Raw genomic sequence first — 25377 nt, 5'->3', positions numbered from 1 at the left:
AACAAAAGGAGCCAGGTACAAAAGTAGAGATTATTTTATGATTGTTTATATGAAACTCTAGGAAACAGAATCTCTAGTGATAGAAAGCAGATAAATTGTTGCCTAGGGCTGAACATGTGAATTGTAATAACCAGGAAAGGGCACGAGGAAAACCTTTAGTGACGAAAGTATTCTGCATCTTGAACATGGTAGTGGTTACTTGGGTGTATACACTTATCAAAACTCATTAAACTGTACACTTGAAATGTATGCATAATATTATTTGTAAATTTTACTTCAAAAATTTAAAAACTTTCTACATACTAGCAACAAATGATGGAAAACTGAAATTTAAAATTCTATTTATAATAGCATCAAACATACTAAATATAAATTTATCAAAATATGTGCAAGACCTGTACACTGAAAACTAGACCTCGAGTTACCTCATTTGTCATTCACCATTTCCACCTTGAGATTTTTTTTTTTTTTTGCAGTACGCGGGCCTCTCTCACTGTTGTGGCCTCTCCTGTTGAGAAGCACAGGCTCCGGACGCGCAGGCTCACCGGCCATGGCTCACGGGCCCAGCCGCTCCGCGGCACGTGGGATCTTCCCAGCAGGGCACGAACCCATGTCCCCTGCATCGGCAGGCGGACTCTCAACCACTGTGACACCAGGGAAGCCCCCCACCTTGAGGTTTTATGTTTAAATTTTTTAAAGTAGTTAAATAGAGTGAGAATTATAAAGTGTAATATTTTTGCTTCGTAAGTACAAATTTTAATTAATGCAAAAAATACTTTATTGAACTGTAGTAATATCTTTTAAACTGAAAATTCTTTTTTAATCACTAATTTAAAACTAAATACAGGAAATGCTTATTATGGAAAATAATTTTGTCATATAGAGGAGGAGATGTTTAGAAATTATTTGCTTTGTGGTGTCAAATATATCACATATACGTCACTGGTCATATCTCCCCTACACTGGATGAAATGACTTGAAGTGATCTTCTTCTAAGTACATGCCTATGTTTGAATCTTGGTTCCACCACTTGCTATCTTTATGATCTTGAGCAAATTGTTCCTTCATTTCCACAAATTAAAATGGGAATAATAGCAGTACGTATACCTAAATCATAAGCCTGTTGTGGGAATTAAATGAGTTAATGCATGTAAATTACCTAGTACAATGCCTAGCACATGGTAAGTGCTCAATAAATACTAACTTCTGTGATGACGGTCAAGCTCATAATATATTTACCATGCCTGACAAACATTAAGCTTGAAGTATTAGTTACCTTATTATGTGACAAGACTTTTTTCCCCTTTAGGCTCCTGTGATTAGTTAGAATGACCAGAGTTGCCTATATTTGAATTTTTATTATAAGTTAGACAGGAATCATAAAAGCCATAAATCTGTGGATAAAGAAATCGGGGACCATAAAGGTTAGATTATATGCTCCAGTTAGTAGGATCAGAACCAGCCTCCAAGACTTCTAACTCTGGATCTAGTCTCTTAATCTTGGTATCTATCTATAATCCTTTTTAAAGGTGACTCTCCAGTTAACAGAATAAAAACAAAGTACTTCTTATCTAAATAATACATAATATTAATATTTCAGACCTCAACCAAGACAGTTCTAAAAGCCCTGGACACAAGTTCCTAAAGCTGATGCCGAAGTTCCCCTTCCCCTACCCCAAGTGATTCAACTATATGAAGTTATTAATCATCAGTTAACTAGAAAATTACATTAATCAGAGCATCTCATCCCACTGGCAAAAGACGGTGTTTCTGAAACTAAAATGACGTGTTGGAGCAGTGATGAGGAAAACTCTACTACTCATAAAATTGTCAGCTGCTCTACAAAGAGCGTTTGGTCCTTCTTACTCTGAGCTATATCTCCATAGTGATTCTCAACCTCAATTGTTCCTTATCTTACAGAATAATATTTTAGAATTTTTAGTCTTATTATCCTATACTTAAGGAATGCACCATATATCTTACTTGTCATGGCATCTGATCTGTCTCCGCTCCACTCCATCTCCCAAATGCCTGGCAGCATATGATGAGTAAATTAATGAATTAATATATGTTGATGGATGTCATTAGAAATTTTAGAGAAGGAAAACTGTCTTTATCCAAATGACTGCTTATTGCTTGAGCTTTTGATGTACTTAGGCAGTCTCTAATAAACCGATAAAAATTTAACTATTGAGCAGATTTCATATTCTTGCTTCCTAACCCCATTGGCAAATCCAAGTGGGAAGCAAATATATGATTTGGTGAGCCTGGAGCTGGAGCAAAGATGATCTAATGGCTAATATTCATGCCTAAGGCAGGCATCTCCTCTGTGGCTTACATCTGATGGTCTGGGCAGACTGTCTCTAAATGGTCCCATTTCTTACTGGTGGCTTCTCCGAAGGGTAGCTTGGAAAGGCTTTTGGCCGTCCTCAAGCCCTTACCTCAATTTTCACCAGATGCTCTCAAGGTTTCTTAGAAAAGTGTGTTGGTTACACCAATGCAATTTCAAGATAAAGCCCAGACCCCCACCCCAACCCCCATTCCTACCAGACTGCAGCCCCTAAGCCCCTTCTATGCAAATTCTGAATTCTCCATATATTTATTCGACAATTATATTGAGTAGCTACTAAGTGCCAGGTGCTCACGATATGGCAGTGAAAACGAAACAAAAAGCCAACAAAAATTGCTGCCCTCCTGGAGCTTACATCCCAGTTGGAAGAAACAAATGATAAATGTCAGATGGGAAGGGGGAGGGAGAATACTGAGGGTGGGCTAAGAGTGTGGCAGTTTTAAATATAACACCAGGGAAGGCATCACTGAGAACATGATATTTTCATGAAGACTTGAAGTGAGATATGTGGATATGTGGGGGAAGTGCATTCCAGATCAAGGAATCAATGCAAAAGGCCAGAGACAGGATGCTGTATTCAAGAAACAAGAAGAGGCCAATGTGATGGAAACAAAGTGAGCAAGGAGAGTAGCAGGAAATGAGGTGAGAGAAGTAGTGCAACTCCAAAGACTTTAGATTTATTCCAAGGGAGATGAGGTGATAATTTGAAGGTTTAAAACAGAAGAGAAAAATACATGCCGTTTGGTGGTGTGGACATAAGACAAAGACAATTAGCACAGAATACATAGGTGAAAATTAATTGTTTGGAACCTAACGGTTAAGCCTGGTTAGAAGGGCTATGTATAACAGAGAAAGGAAAGATAGCTTATTTTGCAGGAAGCACTTAAGGATTTCAGAAAACAATTCGTTGCAGGTAAAAATAGGCAGTATTTGTTGACTGATGCAGCTTAAGTGATGTAGGAAAGAGAATTTTATGTATGGCAGCCTTACGGACTTTGAAGATAGTGACTAAATGTTTGTGAGGATTAGCTAGTTTGTGTGTGTGGGGGAAGTGAACATGTTAGATCAGAGGCACTGAGAGGAAAGCTAATTAAGCACTGGAGGTACTGGAAAAGATTCATCTTTAGGTAAGGAGCTGGATTAGAGGAAGTTGGAAAAAATGCAAAAGTAATTTGACATTTTTACAGTTAAGGATTCAGTAAATGTTTAACTGTTGGAACAGGCTGAAGTATGGAGGAACTGAGTTAAGTGACAATCTAGCAAGGGATACAAACATAGGCAGAAGGGTTTCTAAATTTTTCTATGCAACTCTGAAGATTTTTTTTTTCTTTTACAATTATTTTGGGCATGTGTAGTTTCTGACTTCAGTGTCCTGCCCAAGCTTGCTAAGACGGGCTTTTTCTTGAACCACTGTAAGCTGTTACTCCTAAATCACTGAAACCTTCTATATTATTGGATTGCTGAAACATTTTTGGATTGCTCAACAAGTATATGCAGAGTAACAAAATTTTCTCCTTTTCCTTGGTTTTGAGGAACCCATCTTCCTTTATAAAATCTCTAAAATTGGTTTTCACTACTGATTCTTAGCCAACCAGATCTCTAACAGGTGCCCCTAAACCCTAAGGGCTACTCCCAAACTCAATGCCAAAATTTCAGAAGGTGGTTTTGTTGGTTTTTTTCAACTTGAAAATGCTATACTATGGCAAACTGAGGAAAAAATAACTACCTACCGGTCTGTAGACTGTTGTACCATTCGGTGTAGGTGTAGAAGAGATTATAACAAATCAAAGATCTAATACTTTAAGAGATTACTTCTCAGATCCCCATCTGAAAAATGGGTAGGACAATAATTGTTACTTACAGTTAGTAGGATTCTTTTGAGTATTAGGCAAGCAACGCGCTTAAGATGCTTAGTACACCTCCCAGCACGTAAAGTGCTTACGAATGTTAGCAACTGTGTAATCCCTTGTGGTAAGCACAGCTCCACTCTACAAATGAGGAAAAAAGATCAGAAGTGACACAGAGACCCAAAGTCACAAAGAGGCAGAGCAGAAGTTAGTTCACTCCAATACATACTGAGGCTTCCATTGTGCTGTTCTACAAAGCGCAGAGGGGATCAGGAAGTGAAGAAGTAGACCCCTAGAGAGAGAGAGAGACACACACACACACACACACACACACACACACAATCACCTGCTCCCACAACTGTAGAGTCAGGAAGGGAAGAAAAGGGTATGAAATCCAGAACAATACAAAAAGTGCCAGTTCCCCCAGAGTCAAAGACAAGGGTACCCTGGCTGCCCACAGCACTCAGAAGTCTGAGCCACCTCATGGGCACAGCCATAACCACTCAGGGACACTTACAAGAACTTCTATAAAGACTCCTTCTCAAATCAGAAGGTGGCCTCAGAGCAATCCCTTGGCACCCATCTTTTACTCTGTACGAGCATACAGACTGCTGAGTTTTCCAAGAATCTAGACCATCTGAATTACTCATCACTGATTTATATGAAGGAATATGCGAGGCTTTAAGAGGCGCTATTCTGAATTTACCTTGAAGGACTTTCCTGGAAAAGATGCCTTAAAGAAAAAAACCAGTAAGTTTAGTGCTTAAGGTTCCAACACTTCAACAAAGTGTGCTGCCCAGCTACTGAGATGAAGAGTCAAAGTTAGACTTATTTCCTAGGAACAAAAACCAAAAGTCTGTCGTTAAAGCTCTAAACCTAGTCAATTACTTGGAGTAAGGAAAAGGGCTGGAGGACTAACACCTAAAAAGCTGGAAACAAAGACACATACACTTCCAGGTGTGGATTTTTATTTTCACAAAGAGACAACAATGCCTTCCCACATACAAGTATTTACAAAACCCAACTGATTCACCAATCTAGAACCTGGGTTTTTTTTTTTTTCCACTTCTCAACATAGTTGGGAATATGGAAACATTAATACCCACACAATTCCCAGAGATGGAATTTATCCATCAAACAGTGCAGATTACCTAAAAGTGCACTTACCTGCACAACTCAGTCTAAGAACCTCAGTGATACAAACCTCATGGCCAAGGTTTCAGTAATCTATTTGGTTTCATACCATGCAAACCTGAACAAGTGTGCTGCTACACTAAACTGAAAATCGGTTCTCATTTTACAATTAAAAAGGTTCTCAACGCTTTAGCAACTATACAGAATATGAAGGTTTATTTCAAAAAAGAGTACATTTTTTAAAACCAGGATACACAGATGCACTTAATGTAACAGTACCTTCTGCAAAAATAGGTTACATAATACTCAGAAATGCAAGGAACAATCTTATTCTCTAAAAATTAAACAGCAGACTTTTTAAGCTTAAACAGCCTTCAAAATGGAGGCTGAAAATGCTTGGTGACAAGAAGTAACTCTAGAGCCTGACACCACAGAGCTAATGCCGGAAATTAAACTACGACCACACACCTGCAAACTACGCTTTATATTCACACAGCATTAAAATGGTTTTGATTCCTATCTTTTCAAATGTGTCTTGGTGCTGCAAGAAAAAAAGTTGAATGATACACAAAACTATTAAAAGTTACAACAGAACTATTTAAACATCTTCTCCAAAATTGAGAAAAGCAATCATGTTAAATTTTAAAAAAAGAGAAAAAAGAAAAAGTCTGACAGAAATCCCAAGCAAGTCAGAGGTCCTCTTCATAAGTAGTCAAGTAAAGTTTACAGGAGATTTCAATAAATTATCTTGAAACCGTGGCAGAGAGCTAATTTTCAGAATCGTCGTGGAGGTCCACCCTTAAATGGCTTAAATCCAGAGCCACTTCCTCTTGGCATGGAATTGCCACTGATTTGTACAATTCTATTAATTGGGGATGCATTACTGAAAAAGGTTTAAAAGAAAAAAATGTCAGAGAACAAAAGAACAAATAATTACAGCTAATACCTAAAAAGTGATTATCATTTAACAGACACTGTTCTTTGTACTTTACACATATTAAATAATTTACTATTTTAACAGTCCTGTGAGGTATGTACCATTACTAACCCCACTTTCCTGATGAAGAAAGACAGATCTAGAAGCTAAGTAACTTGCCCAGGATCACAATGGTGATCTGATAATAAATGGTGGTGTGAGGATTTCGACTCAGGCAACCTCACGTCAAAGCCTCTGCCTCTTAGTAAGCCATTTAATGGTCTGTGAATGAATGGACTGGAGCAGTGTTTCTCAAAGTGTGGCCCCCAGATCTGCAGCATCAACTAGGAACTTGAACCTCTGAACTACAGGACATCATTCAAGAAATATTTTTGGAATTTCTTTTATATGTATAATGCAACACAGTAGGTACGAACGGATAATACAGGAATAAAGACCCACCCCAAAATCCTACAACAAATTTGGGAGGGAAAAACCCATGGTGAAATGGTTTAAGTAGGATAAAACCAAATTACAGAAAGGTCTGGATGCCAGGCTGAGGAATCTGGATTAGATCCTGTAACCTAAAGAAGCTGTTTGTAAGTTTTGGAGCAAGTAAACAGTGTAAGAAAACAGTCCCAACGGTTAAATTTAGAAATAACATGAAAAATGGAGGAGAGAAAACACTCATTTGGGAAGATCTGATAGGAGCTGAAATGAGCAAGAAGACAAAGCTACCACAAATATATTTTTTTAACTGAACCATACTTAGAAATTTATGCTAGGAGTGGAGAAAGATAAAGATGAGGCCCAGTCTGGCAATGGCAAATCAAAAGAAGCTGGAGACAACAACTGAAACATAAAGGTTTTAAACAGCAGAGGAATGAGTTTGCTTGTGACCCTGAATTTCTGGAGACCTCCAAGCATTTACATGGAGATCATGATATAAAGCTAAAACTAAAAAACAGTATCTAAAATCCAACCGTGTGAAGGAGCCAATAAGTAAATTAAAAAGGTAGAAAAGAAAATTATGGTACATTAGAAAACAGAGGAATGTTTTAAAAAAGGAAAAGCAACAGTGCTTAACCACTAAGGAGCCCAAGAACTAAGAAAATAAAGGAATCTATATTTGTCAAGAAAAAAGGTATTGGTGACCTTTAATAACCAAGGACAGAATGAGTGACAAGGCTGTGCAGGGCACAAGTATAGTAAACAGTCACTTAAGTTTGAGGCTAGAAGCAACCAATAGAAGAGTAGTAACTTGGATCACTGAGCCAAGCCACTGTTCTCTTCTAAGACAGATGAATGGGAAAGAAAAAAGGGCATGGGAGAGAGAGAGGCCAAACACTCGCCAGCTGAAGGGCCACAATGGATGTTGGTATGAAGAGAAAAGAAAGCTCGTCTCCTAGCATTTGAACAGGCTTTGGGATAAATGTCCAAAAATTTTGCTAGACCTATTTGAAAAGGGAGGAAGCAGAACATACTTTCAGTTTCTTCTTCCTTTCTAGGAATTTTCAGAATGATAGTGAACAAGAAGATGGTTCCAACATGAAATTAAAAAGCTTCATTATCTACTGGATTCTGACATAAATACCTACCTGTATCGAGACTGATATGCCAGAATGTCAATCAATTAACTTACAATGAGGAATGTTAACTCACAAATTAACATCAGCTGCCCTGGAGATTTTGGGTTAATATGAGGAAATATCTGGGCAGACCTAGGGTTGTTACTAGTTACAATTCAATCTCTCAGAAACTATAATGACCTTTAAGGAAAAGGAAAAAGGTTTGGTTGCATGCTGGCAGAAAAGTCTTAACTGATTAACTACTTACCTTGTATGCTGCGTTATCATGCCTGCTCCTGTCCGGCCATCACCCATTCGCCTTGCATCATGATAGCTAGGCCCTTGAGAAGGTGGACCATGCCATTCTTTCCTTGGTCCACTTGTGTCCCGTCCATGGCGGTCAACCACATGTCGTTCTTCAGGATAGTGCTAAAGAATAACATATTAAAAGAAAAATCAGGACAGACTCAGCCTCAGGCCAATTTACTTAAGGTGTACTTTTTTTTTGATAAATTTATTTTATTTATTTTTGGCTGTGTTGGGTCTTTGCTGCTGCACGCAGGCTTTCTCTAGTTGCGGCAAGCGGGGGCTACTCTTCATTGCGGTGCGTGGGCTTCTCATTGCAGTGGCTTCTCTTGTTGCGGAGCACAGGCTCTAGAGTGCAGGCTCAGTAGTTGTGGCCCACGGGCTTAGCTGTTCCACTGCATGTGGGATCTTCCCGGACCAGGGCTCGAACCCATGTCCCCTGCGTTGGCAGGCGGATTCTTAACCACTGTGCCACCAGGGAAGCCCCTTATGGTATACTTTTAATGTCAGAAGGAAATTAGTAAGATGTGTGAGAAGATGAAAGAATGAATAATATGAAAAAAGGTTTCTATCTACTTTGAACTAAGAAGCTTCTCAGACTTCAGGGTAGAAAAGGTAGGACAGAATATGATTCAGCACTGTTATTTCTATACCTTCTAGCACCATGTACTTTTTGACCCTTGAGTATTTCTGGGTCTATATGTAATGCCTGGATCTTCTATACATATGTAAGAAGGCATACTGAGAGGTCAAAACCTTAAGACAAATCAAGGTGGGGCATATGATCAACATGAAAATACCACATAGAAACAGGAGCTGTCATCTTACTGTACACAGTACTAGTTAGTGCTATGGCTCTTACAAGGTCTTACATCCATGACTATGAAGAAAAAAGAATAGTGAACATAAAGAAACAAAAGCAGAGAACTAAGGATCTGCAGAAAAAAAAGAGTCAAAAGTTATGATAGTTAGCCTACAGAAATCTGAAGGCGCCCTACAGAGATATGTTGGGTTGGCCAAAAGGTTCGTTCGGTTTTCCCGTAGGATGGCTCTAGTGGCGCTTAGTTGTCTTTAACTTCATTCAAAACAATTTTGTTAGATTGTATTGTGACAGCTGTCATATCAGCGTGCATTTAAAAAAAACCCAAAATTGGTGAATTTTTGTGTAGCCATTTTAATACTGAAGATGGAAGAAAAAAAGCCACATTTTTGGCATATTATGCTTTATTATTTCAAGAAAGGTAAAAACACAATTGAAACACAAAAAACGATTTGCGCGGTGTATGGAGAAGATGCTGTGACTGATCAAACGTGTCAAAGGTTGGTTTGGGAAGTACTGTGCTGAAGATTTCTCGCTGGATGATGTTCCACGGCTGGGTAGACCAGCTGAAGTTGACAGCAATCAAATCGAGACATTGAGAATAATCAACATTATACCACGTGGGAGATAGCCGACATACTCAAAATATCCAAATCAAGTGCTGAAAATCATTTGCACCAGCTTGGTTACGTGAATCGCTTTGACGTTTGGGTTCCATGTAAGTTAAGTGAAAAAAACCCTTCTTGACCGTATTTCCACATGTATTTCTCTACTGAAACGTAACGAAAATGTTCCATTTTTAAAACAAATTGTGACAGGCGATGAAAAGTGGATACTGTACTACAATGTGGAACGGAAGAGATTGTAGGGCAAGCAAAATGAACCACCACCAACCACACCAAAGGCCGGTCTTCATCCAAAGAAGGTGATGTGTATATAGTGGGATTAGAAGGGAGTCCTTCCAGAAAACCAAACAATTAACTCCGACAAGTACTGCTCCCAATTAGACCAACTGAAAGTGGCACTCAACGAAAAGCATCCAGATTAGTCAACAGAAAACGCAGAATCTTCCATCAGGATAATGCAAGACAGCATGTTTCTTTGATGACCAGGCAAAAACTGTTACAGCTTGGCTGGGAAGTTCTGATTCTTCCGCCATATTCACCAGACATTGCACCTTCGGCTTTCCACTTATTTTAGTCTTTACAAAATTCTCTTAATGGGAAAAATTTCAAGTTCCTGGAAGACTGTAAAAGGCACATGGAACAGTTCTTTGCTCAAAAAGATAAAAAGTTTTGGGAAGACGAAATTATGAAGTTGCCTGAAAAATGGCAGAAGGTAGTGGAACAAAACAGTGAATACGTTGTTCAATAAAGTTCTTGGTGAAAATAAAAATGTATTTGTACTTTTATTTGTACTTAAAAACCGAAGGAACTTTTTTGCCAACCCAATACTACAGTCAGAACAGCTTATAGACCAACACAATGAAAACCAAATTTCCAAGGGAGGAACAGGATCTCTTCCCTCAGGATACCTTTTGCAAAAAGGGTATGTGAATGCAAGGGCACTAGTCTACGAGACTTAAATTTTACTCTAACTAAGGCAGAATATCTGGATTATGTAACAAATCTTAAATGTTCTATTCAGGATAAATAGCTCAATGAATTCATCTATTGAACATTTCTACTTACTAGAAACATTAAAACTTAATAAATCCCTGCAGGCCCAAATTCATTTCAAAAATGCTTTGTAGGAAATGGAAAGTGCATAGTTGTATTAACTAGAATGCCAAGAGATTAAAAAGTTTTCTGGTAAAAAATGTTGCTACAAAACCTAATATGTATTCAAATACAAAACAGAGCACCAGAGTATACTACAGGCTGAAGGATGGAGACACACATGCACATACACACACACTTCAGAATTCTTTTCTGTATGTAATTTAAGAGAATATTCTATCTCTGCTACCGTCAACCCATATTATGCCAGTATTTCATTGACAGAATGCTTTCAAATCAGGTAAAAGGTTTTTGCTCATTTGAATTGCTAAGATATGTCCTCTGTCGAGATTCATTAACTTCTTAATAGAAAATATTCAAGTCAATAAAGTGTCACAAGAGTAAAAAAGGCAAATACAAAATATTCCACTTACCTACCTTTAAAAATAAAAGAGCAAAAAAGAGACAACTGTTTTATTTCAGTTCTATACTTTAAGCTACTTAATAAAGTGGGAGAAAAGAGAGAGTATTATAAACCAAAAAAACAACAAAAAAAAGGAAAAGGTGAAAGAGAAACACAAGTAGGAGCCCAAGATTTCCCATCCAATTTGAAAGCCTCAATTTCTTAAAAAAGAAATAAAGCCAGTCATCATTAGGAAGGCTCATCTATCTACCAAATATAACAATTCTCAAATTTTCGCAGGAAGTTTAACAAAAATTTCAGGGCTACAATCATTTCATCATGTATGTAAGTCAAATCATTACACTGTACACCTTAAACTTACACAGTTCTTTCTGTATGTCAATTATATCTCAATAAAACTGGAAGGAAAAAAAAATTTCAGGGCTAGTATCCTGCTTCTCTGGACTACTATGTTCAACTACTGACTTGAAAATACAAGAGGCATTAAGATCTTTCACAAGAAACTCTCAATCATTCTAATCTAACTAGTCTAGTCCACACTCAAATGATACTATAGATACAATGTGTCTCATAAGTCCTTTAAATTTATTTCTGGAGAGTTGACAATAAACCTGCATAAGCATTTACCTGTGCTCCACTTCCTCGGTCTGTGATTACTCCTCTGTCTCCCTCTCTGTTTCCATAGCCTGAAGCATTACTGCGATTCCCAGGGGGAGCCCCTCTCACACTGTGCCCTGATACTTCTCTCCCAGATCTTTCTGGCCTTTCAACTCTGTTAAACAAAATCCAAAAACATACACAATCAAACTCTATTATACCTTATTTTGAAAAACCCAAATGCATTATAAACCACCACTAGCTAGTCATTAGAAACTACACAAATACCTTGCTTCTCGTTTGTCGGTGGACATGCCTCCTTCACTCTTCCAGGAGGTTGGTCTAGATGGATTGGGCCCTCCTTCTCGAGGATGTCTAGGGTGAGTGATATCAGGCCTGTCATGAATGATCACTGTCCTCCTCTCATCTCGTTCCCCTCGTACTTCTCGCCTGTCTGTTTCTCTAAGTTCGTTTCTTGGTGGTAGAGGCTCATTTCTTCTGGAATCACTGAAATTTTTGGGATACCTTTCAAAACCTGGATCTTCTCTTCGTGCAGAAGGACGTGTTTTTTTCCCTTCACTGTGACCAACAAAACGTTCTCGCCTGTTATCCAAAACAAAGAACACAGGTCCTGAGAAGTACTTACTTGGCCTTATTCTTCTTAACTTTATTTGCATAACCTACAGTAATAACACCTTCTTTAAAAATTAACTTAAGATGGAAGAGATATGGGAACATATGTATATGTATAACTGATTCACTTTGTTATAAAGCAGAAACCAACACACCATTGTAAAGCAATTATACTCCAATAAAGATGTAAAAAAAAATAATAAATAAAAATTAACTTAAGGTAAGGTGACCAAAAATAGCCACAATTATTGATAATAACCTATATTCTTTTAAATTGAGCTAAATGTCTGGCATGAAGGTCGGTTTTTTGCCATCCAAGGGAAATTACATCAAGTCACTCAAGTCACTACCAACCTGAGGGATATTTTACTGTTCTTCACAGTTGAGGCCCATCCAAAGTTAACAGTACTCCCACTTAGATAAAACCAACCTACTTAACTGTGTTATATGGTGGCCTATAAAACTAATGTTGAATACTGAATCACAGTCTCATTAACAAATACAAAAACCAAACATATGATTTGTTCTGAACACTCAGGTATGACCTGTACTTAAGATTTTAACTGAGAACCAAACTACCACTAACAAGGCTCATATACCAAATACAGCATTTTTCAACATACTCTGTTTACCTTTCAAAAGATGAAGACTGTATTGATGAACTCTCAGGAAACCTGCCCCTCTCTCGGTGATCAAAGTCATTAAATCTATTCTGTTGTCGAGAGTAGTCAGATCCGTGGCCGAATCGTGCATCTGTATCTAGAGACAACTTTTTATTCTCGCTCCAGTAAGGATCATCTCGCCTTGAAGAAAAATATTTGCTTGTTTATATAAATTAATTTTACAACAATCAAATAACACTTACTTGGAGTCATACATACCACATGCTAGGAACTGTGGATACAGAGGGCTAATAAACTCAAGATAAAACATTGTTACAAGAACAAGCTAGCAAAAAATTGTTGTTATACAAAGTCATATAGTTATTAGAGGAATTTCACAGGAAAGAAAATAGTTGAAGAATTGTTTGTTTTCAAATTACTAAATGGAAAAGACAAATAAGATAAACACTTGATACCATTTTATGATAAAATTCTAACTAGGTGTATACAACCTTTTTGGTTATACTTAACTTTGGAAAGGTTAGAGGGGTCAGTCCCAAGCACAATTCATTCACTCCACTTATTTCTCAACACTATCAACTAAATCTCACAGAATGTATAATGAGAAAATTAAATGACTATATTGTATTTTGAAATCTATTAAGAACCATGAATGCAAACACATACAGAATCTATATTTTAGTCTTCCCAAATTTGACTTTGATTTCTGTACCATTTGCACTACCCTGTAAGAATTTTCAAAATGGGTCTGAGTTTGAGAGCCATTGCTGAAGTCTACCATGTATTTCCAGTCATAGTGGAAAAACATTTGCATTAGGAAGGGAAACAGAAAGAAGAGCAGACTCTTCTACTTGACAATGCACTGGGTCCAATTCAATACTGCAATCATTCCCATCCCTGTTGATCATGACCCTCTACTCCAGTGATGGGTGCCTGTACTCTCCAATTCTAGAGTTAGTCTTAGCTTGGACTAAGGAATAAGATAGTAAGCTACTGTTAAAGAAAGTAAGCAACTACCTATGATCTACATCACGTGGGCGTTTCAAAGAATTCCTTTTTTCTTGTTCATAACGAAGCTGCTGCTGTTGCCTTCTCAGTTCCTCTCGTTCTCGAGCAATACGTTCAGCTTCCTTACGTCGTTCCTTCAGACAACATAGAAGGAAGAACCAACCAATGCAAAATGAAAACATAAGGTAAGTATATATGCAACTTTGTTTTAATCCTGTCATTAAGAAACCATCATAGGCAAGCACCAGGCAAAACACATACCTGGGACAAATAAAAAATTCTGACTTCAGTAATTAGCAATCTAAGCTATGACTATTGTTCTGCAACATTAAAATTAACAGAGACTGGGTGTTAAAAGCTGGCAATTTTTTAAATTTGGAAGGTCAAATTTAGTTTAATAATTTTAAACAAAAGCACCTAAAGGGAATTAGAAATAGAGTTCTTAATACGTATGAAGATTAAGTGCCTTAAAACCTTGGATGCAATTCTGCAAAGAGAGGCATTATTTCCTTCCAGCCTTGGGAAATCACTCCCACTATAATATGTAAGGAAATAGTTATTTTCTAAGAATGGGATAGTGACAGAGCCTGGATTACAACTACTCTGGACTCATAGTCCTATGCTCAGACTATTAGGCTGCCATGATATTGCAGAGCTCGAGGTATTACCAATTGGCTAGAACAAAGTCATGACTAAATGTATTTTTAACTAGCACCTAATTCACTGTTACCTTTCAGGGACACTTAATAAATGCTCATTAGCTAAACTTATTCTATAGAAGCTTTACAACATGTAAAGCAAATTTTAGGGCAAAAATCACAGGGTTTGAAAAAGGTCAGTTATTTAAGATGAAAAGATTTTCTGACTGCACCTGTTCAATACGAATGCGTTCCCTTTCCAAGCGTTCGCGTTCCATTCTCTCTCTCTCTAGTTTTTGCCTTTCAATTTCTAGGCGCTCTCTCTCTCTCTGTAAGCGTTCCCGTTCTTCCCGTTCACGAATTATTCTAATGCGTTCTCGCTCTCGACGCTCTCTTTCTGCAATCTCTCTTCGTCTAACAAAAATCAGTATTTAGAAATACTTAAATTATGCTAGCACTGTGTGAAAGAGAATAGCTTTTGAATTTGTATTTTTCCTTGAGGTTGGCAATTTTAAACTTCAACTCATTCTAAGTAGTTTTAATGTAATTGGAAAGAGAACTCAAAATAAAACTTTAAACAGATTTCAATAGTGTCACTTATTTATTAAGACTGTCAACTGAACAGCTGAATTTTATAGAGTAGTTGCCTCTTACATGATTCCTGTTTAAATAAAAATCCCACTATAACAGCCCATTAATTAATCAACATTTTTAAAAGGAGATATTCTACATACATGAGTTTGCAAAACTACAACTTCTACTGTTTTTGATAGAAAAATAGGATATAGTCTATCTCCTTAAAATCAGGTAGGCCTTATTTTTGATAACTTGGGATCATAACCACCAGCATGAATTACAGCAAATGCTGTATATAATGAACGGTTGCCTCAAAGCCTCTTTTGGAGTGTTCACAGCCCATAATAGATGGCTCCAGGTAACATGCTTCTTTGATTCAGGAGGTAGTTCAAATGTTTGCTCAACTAAATTATTATATTAAGACTTTTAACAGCGTTTGGTTTTTTTAAAAAATCATTTCCTTACATTAAGGCACCCAGTGTATTTTGTCTATCACCATGTCTTCCCCTAGTAACCCAGTGGTTCTCAACGGTTCAGTATTGCCCCCATGGAAATCTGAGGAGCATTTTTAATTATCACAATGACCATGGGGTGGTTACCAGCAGTTAGTGAAGGGGACCAAGGATTCTAAATATCTTCCGATGCGTGGAATAGTCAAGATAGTTCTGCATAACAAAAAACTGTCCAACACTCCTAATGTACCTTTCAAATACCATAATGGACATTCATGTCATTAAAACAAAGTCACCTCTAGAGAAAAAAATCTAGCTCTAGAACTTAACTAATGTTTAATAAATGCTAGGTTCATTTGCTTTGGCGTGGCTTTATGTACACTAAAGTTTCCAGGAATGCAACTCCATATAAGTAAGAGGGAAAATTATACTTTCTTGAGAACTTCACCAAGAGTTGTTCACCATTTCAGATGTCATGTCATAACATCAACAACACTCCTGGTATTTGACTCACCAATATGACAAACCGGTATCAATCTGTGTTTGTAGCTGCCACATTCTCACTGAGTCTTAAGAAGGGTGCAAACATCTGACTACTTCATTAGATCTTCTAGAGAGTCATGCCTAAACATTCATATCTGGAATATATGCTTCATTATAAATTACTTTCATTTTTCCTTCGTATTACAGTTAAGGCTTTATATTGATATTTTTCGTATATTTGTATAGGTAGGTATATTATATACCAATTTCGTTTCAGATTAGTAAAGAAGGTGCTGCAACTCTTTTGTTTACTATGAAAGGGGTGCTGGTCTAACGGGTTTGAGGAGTGCTGCCTAATAACTCCCACTCCCACCCTCCTCTCAACTTGTGGTCCTCTAAACAGGAGGCTAAGCATGCTGAGACCTCTTCCAACAAAGGTTCTGAGTAATGCAAGGGTTATTTCCTTTAGGTAAACTGTGTGGCAATCACAGTATTATTTAAGTTGCTAAAAGTATCTCTGGTAGTTCCAAGCACTCTTGTGAATGAATAGATGAAATTTCATGGTAAGTGACCATTTGACAGTATAGGTTAATATTTGGAAATTTATATTATGAAACACTTTCACAAGAATATTTTAAGTGGCATCCAAAAATTGATATATATGAAAGCAAACTGGCACTCATGATGAACTGTTGAGATATTGCCACTAAAAATAGAAATGTTTTGTTCTCATTTTGTTTTAAAAAGAATGCCTGCTTTGGGACAGAGCTTGAACACAATAAGGTTCACAGGGTTAAATCTGCCTTCACTTGGTCTCTAATTCAAAGTACAATAAGTTTTCCCTAAAATGTCAACATATTATTTGACCACTATAGCTTACATTGAGACTATCCTATCTCAAAAATCAATTTTTCCTTTAAAGTCATGTTTTTTATGGCGGCAGCTTTGGAGTAGAGGAAAGAGCATTGGACTTGGAGTCAGAAGACTTGGGTCTGAGTCCCGACTCTGCCACTCATTAGCCATGTGGCATTGGAAGAGTCATTTAGCCTCTCTGGGCCTCCATTTTTTTCACTTATATAATGGACATAACTAACCTTACAGAACTGTCAAGACAGAGATAATAGATGGAAAGGTATTTTGTAAATCGTAAAATACTATGCAAACTTAAGAAATCAGTAGGTTTTACTGCACTTCTTAAAAGTGACAAATATCTTTCTGTAGGAATACAATTTCCAGAAATCTGGTTTATAACTAGTGTTAAAGATGTACCTATAGTTAAAGACAGGTATAAACAGACTCTTTTCCTACCTTCGAAGTTCCATTGCTCGTCGCAATCTTTCAAAACGAACTAAATGTTCTCTCAATCTTTGTTCCTTCATCTTTTCAAAAGGCAAGATGTCTTTCCTCCTGTAGTCTTTGTCCCTTTTTTTATCTAAGCTAGCTCTCTCCTTTTCCTTGCTTCTTCCATGAATCTGTAGAAAAAAAAATTATAACAGGACTACAAGTTAAAATAATTTTGTTTTTTCAAGTTGAGCTGGTCATTTAAAAAGCCTAAATGAGTAATGACATTCCCCTTTTCTTAGGTTTCCTAGCATGGAAGTGTGCAAAATGGTTAGAGATACTGACTTAGCTTCTTTTGGGAACAGGTGGAATAGTATACAACATCCATCTCAGAGACTTACTTTCTCATATCTTCCCCTTCTTGATGGCCTACAATGATCTCCTTTAGTTTGGTCTAGTATTACCATATGTCCTGGACTCTTTGAACCTAAGAGGAAAAAGAAAAAAAATTAGATAAGCAAATGTCTAAAAATATTTCAGTAAAAAAGAATATATAATGTAAAAATGCTGAATTCTTAGACAACCAAATATTCATAAACGAATACATGAAATAAAAAACCTATTCTATAAGAACTTAAAGGTAAAGAGTTTTTAAAGCTTGATCTGCTAACATAAATACTTTCAGAGATACCAAAAGATCAATTACATAGCTATTACTCATTGACCGTTTTCAGCCAGCCCAGATTTAACAGTAAATGGGCTTAGGTGGAAGAAGACATCTGTTTCCTAAGAGTGGAAAAGGAGAAGACAATCAGTCTATTAGACCTCCTTTTCTACCACAGTGACATCTAATAACAAAGTTAAAAATATTTATCTGGATTGTAATCTCAAGTTTCCCCTTCCACTGTAAAAATTAAATTGTAGGATGCATTAGAAAGGGATTGAGAAGAAAGATGCATAGCATACTTATTCGTTTCTTTTCTTCACTTTTTTTAATCGATTCTGAAGTTTGGCCACTTGATCCATTATCATTCTTCTCATCTTTACCTTCTATTTTCTTAGTATCCTTGCTTTCTTTTTTTTCAGGTTTCTCAGACGACCTCTTCTCTTCTTTTTTGACTGAGGCTTGTGTCCTGACCATACCACACACGCAAGAAAACAACAAAATGAGGACTACTTCATCAGTGTACCAAGAAAGTCTATATGCTTATCAACAAAATAAATCCTTACTTGCTACTTCTATCACTCATATTTTTTTTGTCTCCAGAACTTCTTGAACTACTCTTTTCATCATTTTCTTTCTTCAATTCTTTCTTAGAAGGATCACCTTTAACCTGAAAGGTTTAAACAGAAAAAAAATGTGTGTTTTAACGTTACACTTTTATGTTTATAAAAAGTATGTTGATGGTAGAAAATTTGGAAAACAGAAATGAACATATAAAATTAAAAATCATTCCTAATTCTACTCCCTACCAGTGTAACATCTTTAAATTGAAAATTACTAGCCCTCAAAATAACCTCCCTTTTATAAACACTTAAGCAAGCTTACTTTTTCAACAGAAATTAGCTGTCCATGCAGCTCAGTGCGATGAAGATGTGCAATACATCTGGACACCTCTGTGCTTGAAGACATAGTTACAATGCCATAGCACTTGGCCCCGGGACTTCGAGCATTTGTGACTACCTTTGCACTCAGAACCTGTAAAATGAGATTATACTTTAGAAAGTTTTACAACTTTATAACCACATACATTTCTAAATAGATTAAACTTCAGAATGAAGACTATTCAAATTAAAGGATATGTTCAGGATGTATAAATTCAGGATAAAGGATAAATTTAGGACATATATTATTCTATGATCACCATCTACCTTGCCTGTAAGTAGTCAGTAAATATTCAGGGGAACAATTTAAAATGTCAAAAAGCAATTTAACCTGCTTTTAGTTTTTTCCTTTTTCTTCCTTTCAAATACATTGCCAAAACACAGTCACATCAATGAAGTAACGGCACAATTAACGAAAGCAAAGAAATAATATTTTCAATTAGATTTGGGTCAAAAATTCCCTATCAAAGGCTCACCCTGAATCTCTTAAAGATATTAAAACAAAAAGGGTTAAGTTCCTAGAAAGTGTCTAGATAAATGTTAACACTTTTCTATAATGGGTCTTTCAAAAATAAAGAATCTGCCACATGTAAAAAAGCAACCTTAAAAATACACCCTAGGACTTCCCTGGTGGCGCAGTGGTTAAGAATCTGCCTGCCAATGCAGGGGACACAGGTTTGAGCCGTGGTCTGGGAAGATCCCACATGCCGTGGAGCAACTAAGCCCATGCGCCACAACTACTGAGCCCACGCACCTAGAGCCCATGCTCCGCAACAAGAGAAGCCATGACAACGAGAATCCCGTGCACTGCAACAAAGAGTAGCCCCCGCTCGCCACAACTAGAGAAAGCCCGCGCACAGCAACGAAGACCCAATACAGCCAAAAATAAAAACAAATAAATTAATTTTTTTTAAAAAACACACAAAAGACACACTTTCCATCTATGTACTTTTAAAATGTATACCAATATAAAAGTGACAAATAATTTCAATTCTATAAAATGAATAAGAGAGACAAGGCAGGGGTGGATGAGTGAGAAGAAAAGCGAGAGAGAACAATGTAGTGCTGAATAAATAGGAACAGGGACGCAGTGTCAGGAAGAGGAACGTAAGGAATTTAGGAGGCTGTATGGTGTGGGTAGCTGGTAGCTATCAGCTTTTATCTCAACTCTGGGAAACACTGACTTGCCCCAACAACAGCTTAATTCTTAAGCCCGAGGTCCTTGTTATAAATACATGGTTTCCTAATATAGTTTTAATCCTAACAAATGCCAACATCAAAATACCGTTTTTACAGCTCTAACAATAAATTGTTGAAAATAGAACCAAAAATACACCACAGCTGATCATGGGACCACAATTCTCAGTGTTCTGTATTGACATCTACAAGAACCTCCTTAAATGTGCAGGTAACTCTCTAATTAGAAGAAGAAGAAAAAACTCCTAAAATCAATAAGATAGATTTTTGTAACACTCATTAATGGCTATTTACTGTTAATGGTCATTAATTTAATAAATATTTGAAAGCCTACCATGTGCACACATAGTATAGTAGATAAAGATCCCTGCTATCAAAGAGTTTACAGCAGAGTAGGTTATATACGATGTATCAATATATTGTACACTAAAATGTAAAGTAGAAAATAGTGAGTGCCCTAAGGGATGCAGATCAACTGCAACTTAATTCAACAGACATTATTTGAATATTCAATTCATTTAATCATTGACTATTTTTCTCTTCTGTTAGAGCTCCCCTCATATGCCAGAAAAAGTTCTCCTGATGAACCAACCACAGTAACGCCTCCCTTTGCTAACACCCTGCACTCTTCCTTCACAGCACATATCAAAACTTCTGATTAAGTTTCATCAGTTTTACATTTTTCACCACCACTGTACTGGAATTTGTATAATGAGAAGGACCACATCAGTTTTGGGGTTTTTTCCCTCATATTCTATATCCCATTGCCTAATATTAATCTACCTATATTTTCCAGATGACCAGATCAGCCTCAGCAATTCTAGGTCCAAGAAATATGATGAATGTGATGAATCAAAATCCTTGGCTTAAATGGGCTCAAAATATGAGCTCTTAATAGAAGATTCCCAGGGCTCAGAGTGAGATTATATGATGAAACTCATCATTACTACAGAACTCAATAATTATGCCTGTAACAGTCCTAAGAGAGACAAGAAACTAGATTTTATATATACTGTTTTGAATATAACCTCTATTTAGAATGGAGATACCAGAAAGATGGATAAAAAGGTAAAAAGAATGTACCTTTCCATATTTGCCAAAGAGGTTCTTCAAATCAGCAGCTTTGGTATTAGAAGAAAGTCCACTAACCCAGATATTTTTAGTTGAGCTTCCACTGCTACCACTAGTACTACTTGTACTTCCTAGAATAGATTTAATATCAGAAGTTTAAGTACCTCAATTGGAATTTTTTAAAACACAATTATTAGGGCCATATTCTTCCAAAATTATAATACCCTCTAATGTTGATAGTACAACTTTACTACATCAAAATCCTACACATCTATTATTAAAATCAAACACAATAAGAGATAATACAAACATGTCTGAACATTTGTACATTTCCTACTGCACGAATTTTAAGACAAAGTAGGCAAAAAAAATAAATTACATGTCTTGGACTTTTGCTGTTAAGCTCAATAACTTATACTCAACCACTGCACTGAATACAGGGAACCAGGAAGTAGTCATCTAGGAATGTACAGACTGCTTAATTACCTACATCTGTGGTGGGCTTTAGCTCCTGAGAAACTTGGGAGCGCAAAGGGAAAAGTCAAACAGGGATAAACTGTTTTCAAGAATCTGAATGTTTAATAACAAAGACTAGCCAACCACAGTTCACCTTCATTCTCTATCAGAGAAAGGGTAAGAGAAAGTGGGAATTACATGCAGCTGGATAACTCTGTATTTAAAAAAAAAAAATCTTCTACAATCACTTACAAAAATAAGATCAGAGACCTCAAAATCCTTTAGAATAGGTAAATGGTTATATGTATTATTTCTGCACTATTTCCATACACAAATTATGGTTTCATACAGATAAATGCCATTTCTTAAAATACAGGCCTGGTCAGTCATCCTTCAGTGCTTTACTTCAAATGTGCTATTATAAAAAAGGAATTTTCATTCATTTGACTTTACTTGGAAAACAACTCTTACCCACTCTAAGGGAAACAGTATCTAAGCAAACAAAAGTAACAATTTTTATAACTTTGCATTATTGGAGTAAAATGTTTAATGCTTTAAAAATTACAAGCCACAAGTTTTAGTTGAAGAACTATTGTCAGCGTACTTATGAGACAACACATGCCTGACTCAAATATTTTAAATATTAATGGTTGCTGCATTTGTGTTCTTAAGAAATGTAGTTATCAAGCGATCTGCTATGAAATGTTAACTGGAAGTTTATGTATCTTTTTTATTTTACCAGTAACATTTGCGCCCACGTACTTCTCTAACTACAGAAAAAACAATTTAATGACAGGAAAAAGTTAACATTTAATTAAGACTACACTAGTCTTCTAAATTTAAAGGATAACATTTAATACATTTATTATATCTTATCCATTAACCAAACTGTAAGGAATGTGGGTAATGCAATTAATTAATTGTCAATTACTAAACCAATCACTAAAATTTCTAATTATTAAAATATACCAACAAAATATACTAAAAAAAAGGATAAGGAACACATTACTTTTTCAGGCACTCGAGGCATTTTCAGAATCTGTAGTACCTAAATGGTGTTATTTTCCCTTAAAATGCTTTTTGAGAACACAAGAAATATTTTTCAAGTATACAGCATATACAAGATGACACTAAAGCACATGACCAGGAGACAAACTGAGACTTCCCAGTAACAAAAAGTAATCAAATAATGCACCTTTAAGCTCACAAAAATTAAAATAAAACTACTTTTCTACATAAAACTCTCATCAATGCAAAATAAGTCAAATAGGAAGTAAATTCCGAAGAATTAAAATACTGTATAACTGGCTATTAACAGAAGTGTGCCCTGATTTAAAGAATCAAGAAAGTAAAACCAAATGTTAGGAGACTGACTTTCTTTCAGCTCCACAAATATACACAAATGCTGTTTATACCATATTTCCTACTAGACAGAAAGGGAAAAGACTGTGGTGGTGTACAGGGGTTAAAAGTGACTGCAATCAAAGATAAAATACTTGAAATTATAAGAAAACAAAATTTCTGTTATATGAATATTCCATACAGATGCTTAGAACACAACGTAAAAAACACAGACCAAATATATTTTAAGCAAATTCATACCAGTTTACAAATTAAGTAATTAAGAAAGTAATGCTTTAATCACACTGAGAATTTGCTGTAATCTAACTCCATTGTTTACATAAAGGCCATCGAAAAATTTTAGTATGTCAATTTTTGAGGACTAAATAATGTCAAAGGAAACAAACCCCAGGCAATTATTACTTTTTAATGAAAATATGCAATTTACCACTGAAATAAACAGGGAAGGAAATCCATTACCTTTGTCATCTTTGGATGATGTCTTGCTGTCTTTAGATTCCTTTGAAGAGCTAAAGAAGCAAATCACCAGAAGAAAATTGAAAAAAAAAAAAAAACACAACAGAAAAAAACAAAAGAACAAAAATCGAACAGCTTGATATCGACTATATTTCAAATAGTGCTATTCATACAAATTAATAATTTCAAAGGCCTAGATTAGGTTATTTGAACAAATGATTCCCTTAGGATTCTTGGACTGATTTTCCCCAAGATGCCTGAAGATCTAGATTTTCTGACAATTCTATTCAGTGGATATATGGCCATCTTCTCCAGATTTCAGGACTGGGACTTGACTTCATTTTGTGTTCTTAGGACTGATAGTTGTTCATTAACCATCATCACAAGGATTTTTAAAAATAAAACACAAAAAAATTGTCAATTTGAAAAAAAAAACAACAAAAAAACCAAATATATGCTGACAATTCGACAATGCAATCAGTAGGACACACTGCATATTACGAAGATCTTGAATTTTTTTTTAAAGTAACTTATGACGATCAAAAATATTATAGGCAGGATCATAAGTACTAATTACTGTACATGGTCTTGAAGCCACCCCCTTAATGTAGAGTGATCTTATTGAATGCTGGAATTCAGTATCGTAAAGAACTGACATAGAAAAACAAACCTCTTTGCTTGACCAGAGGCCCCAGTAGACGAGGGCCCTTTCTTCAAAGTATCCTTTTCTTTGTCTCCAGATTCTGCTTTCTTAGAACTTTCTCTGGCTTCCTTCTCGACAGGATCACCCTTCACGCAGTCTTCCTTCTTACCATCTTTATGGTTCGCATTCATCTCATAATCCTTGCTTTCCTTCTCCGGGCTCTGTGCAATGACGTCCTGCCCATCTTTTGGCTTACTTGCTTCAGAATCTGTAATTTTCACATTTTTACCTGTTTCTAGGAGGTCATCACCATCAAAATCCAGAGTGATGGCATCTTCAGCCTGGATTGTGACCGAGATGTTGTCATCCTCAGCTTCTTTCACAGTCGTATTAGCTTCCATCTCTTCATGAGCTGTGTGATCAGCCTCAGCTAGGTTCCCTTCTGAAGGAAGAGGTTTAGATACTTCTTGTGTACCATCACCAGAACCTGCTATATCTAAGAGGATTTAACAGGAATAAATACGGCAAAACAAGAAGTTTAAACAATTTCATATTCATAAGCTAGAATAGGACCTAGAAAATATAAAGCCAGTTATTAGCACTGATGGAAGGTTAGGAAGAAAAACACAAGGGTATTAACTAACATAAACAATCCTTTACCCAGGATCACTTATTCTTCATGGAAAAAAATGATCTCTAAATACAAATACCAAATAATAAAAGTGAAGAAATGGTTCCATCCTGAGGATACCAGCTCTTCATTTCTGGTTATAAGTTAATGGCATATGGAAGATTTTTTTCCTCCATGAGAGAGTGACAAATGTGCAGATTTGGTATTCAATGTTCAAATTATCTTGGGATTTAACTCTTGTGACCTTCATAACTCCAATGGTGACGTCTTGAAAGGTCACAGTCTGAGGATACCAATCGGTCTTCAAAGTATTCAGGGCCTCATCTTTTTCGCTCTTCTTATTCAGTTCTTGTGTAGTCCAGAATCACGTGGAAAACTGCTACAGGCGGCTCCAAAGATGGCCTGCTCCATTAACGTTTAGGAAAGTGGTTATTTCCAGGCTTCATCCTGTCCAGTCAGTCCTGCAATTACCATCTTCAATGATGTCTTGCATTCCCCCAAAATAGAAAGGCTTCGGGCATCTGAGATTTTCAGCTGGTAGCTTTACTTCATCATTTCTTCTAGGTTTTTTATTCTTTCTTG

General features: G+C 36.4%; 2 protein-coding genes across 9 annotated transcripts in view; one reads left to right on the top strand and one right to left on the bottom strand.

The window, feature by feature from the left end:
• MINDY2 (MINDY lysine 48 deubiquitinase 2) overlaps positions 1–18598 on the top strand; it is a 116669-nt gene extending 98071 nt beyond the window's left edge. Inside the window, exons 11-13 of one of the 3 annotated variants that reach the window (XR_009518479.1) lie at positions 477–675; positions 14034–14129; positions 18461–18598. The gene's annotated coding sequence lies outside the window, so the exon portion shown is untranslated. Of the gene's footprint in view, positions 1–476; positions 676–14012; positions 14130–18460 lie in introns of all 3 variants that reach the window. The other 2 variants (XR_009518478.1, XR_009518480.1) reach the window with 2 other exon arrangements.
• The window catches only part of SLTM (SAFB like transcription modulator), a 45926-nt gene continuing 24334 nt past the window's right edge, over positions 3786–25377 (bottom strand). The window contains exons 7-21 of one of the 6 annotated variants that reach the window (XM_060005883.1): positions 24192–24660; positions 23525–23574; positions 21260–21378; positions 18924–19073; positions 18605–18708; positions 18341–18507; positions 17776–17861; positions 17402–17565; positions 14816–14996; positions 13954–14078; positions 12946–13116; positions 11969–12283; positions 11711–11855; positions 8084–8244; positions 3789–6214 (exon numbers count right to left, since the gene is read on the bottom strand). In XM_060005883.1, the coding sequence (XP_059861866.1) occupies positions 6106–6214; positions 8084–8244; positions 11711–11855; positions 11969–12283; positions 12946–13116; positions 13954–14078; positions 14816–14996; positions 17402–17565; positions 17776–17861; positions 18341–18507; positions 18605–18708; positions 18924–19073; positions 21260–21378; positions 23525–23574; positions 24192–24660 (2516 nt within the window). In that variant the 3' untranslated portion in view covers positions 3789–6105. Of the gene's footprint in view, positions 6215–8083; positions 8245–11710; positions 11856–11968; positions 12284–12945; positions 13117–13953; positions 14079–14815; positions 14997–17401; positions 17566–17775; positions 17862–18340; positions 18508–18604; positions 18709–18923; positions 19074–21259; positions 21379–23524; positions 23575–24191; positions 24661–25377 lie in introns of all 6 variants that reach the window. The other 5 variants (XM_060005884.1, XM_060005885.1, XM_060005887.1 and 2 more) reach the window with 5 other exon arrangements.

The sequence above is a fragment of the Delphinus delphis genome, chromosome 2, assembly GCF_949987515.2.
Source record: "Delphinus delphis chromosome 2, mDelDel1.2, whole genome shotgun sequence".
Taxonomy (NCBI): domain Eukaryota; kingdom Metazoa; phylum Chordata; class Mammalia; order Artiodactyla; family Delphinidae; genus Delphinus; species Delphinus delphis.
The sequence above is the reverse complement of the archived record's forward strand: the minus strand, read 5'-3'. Positions and strand labels throughout refer to the sequence as shown.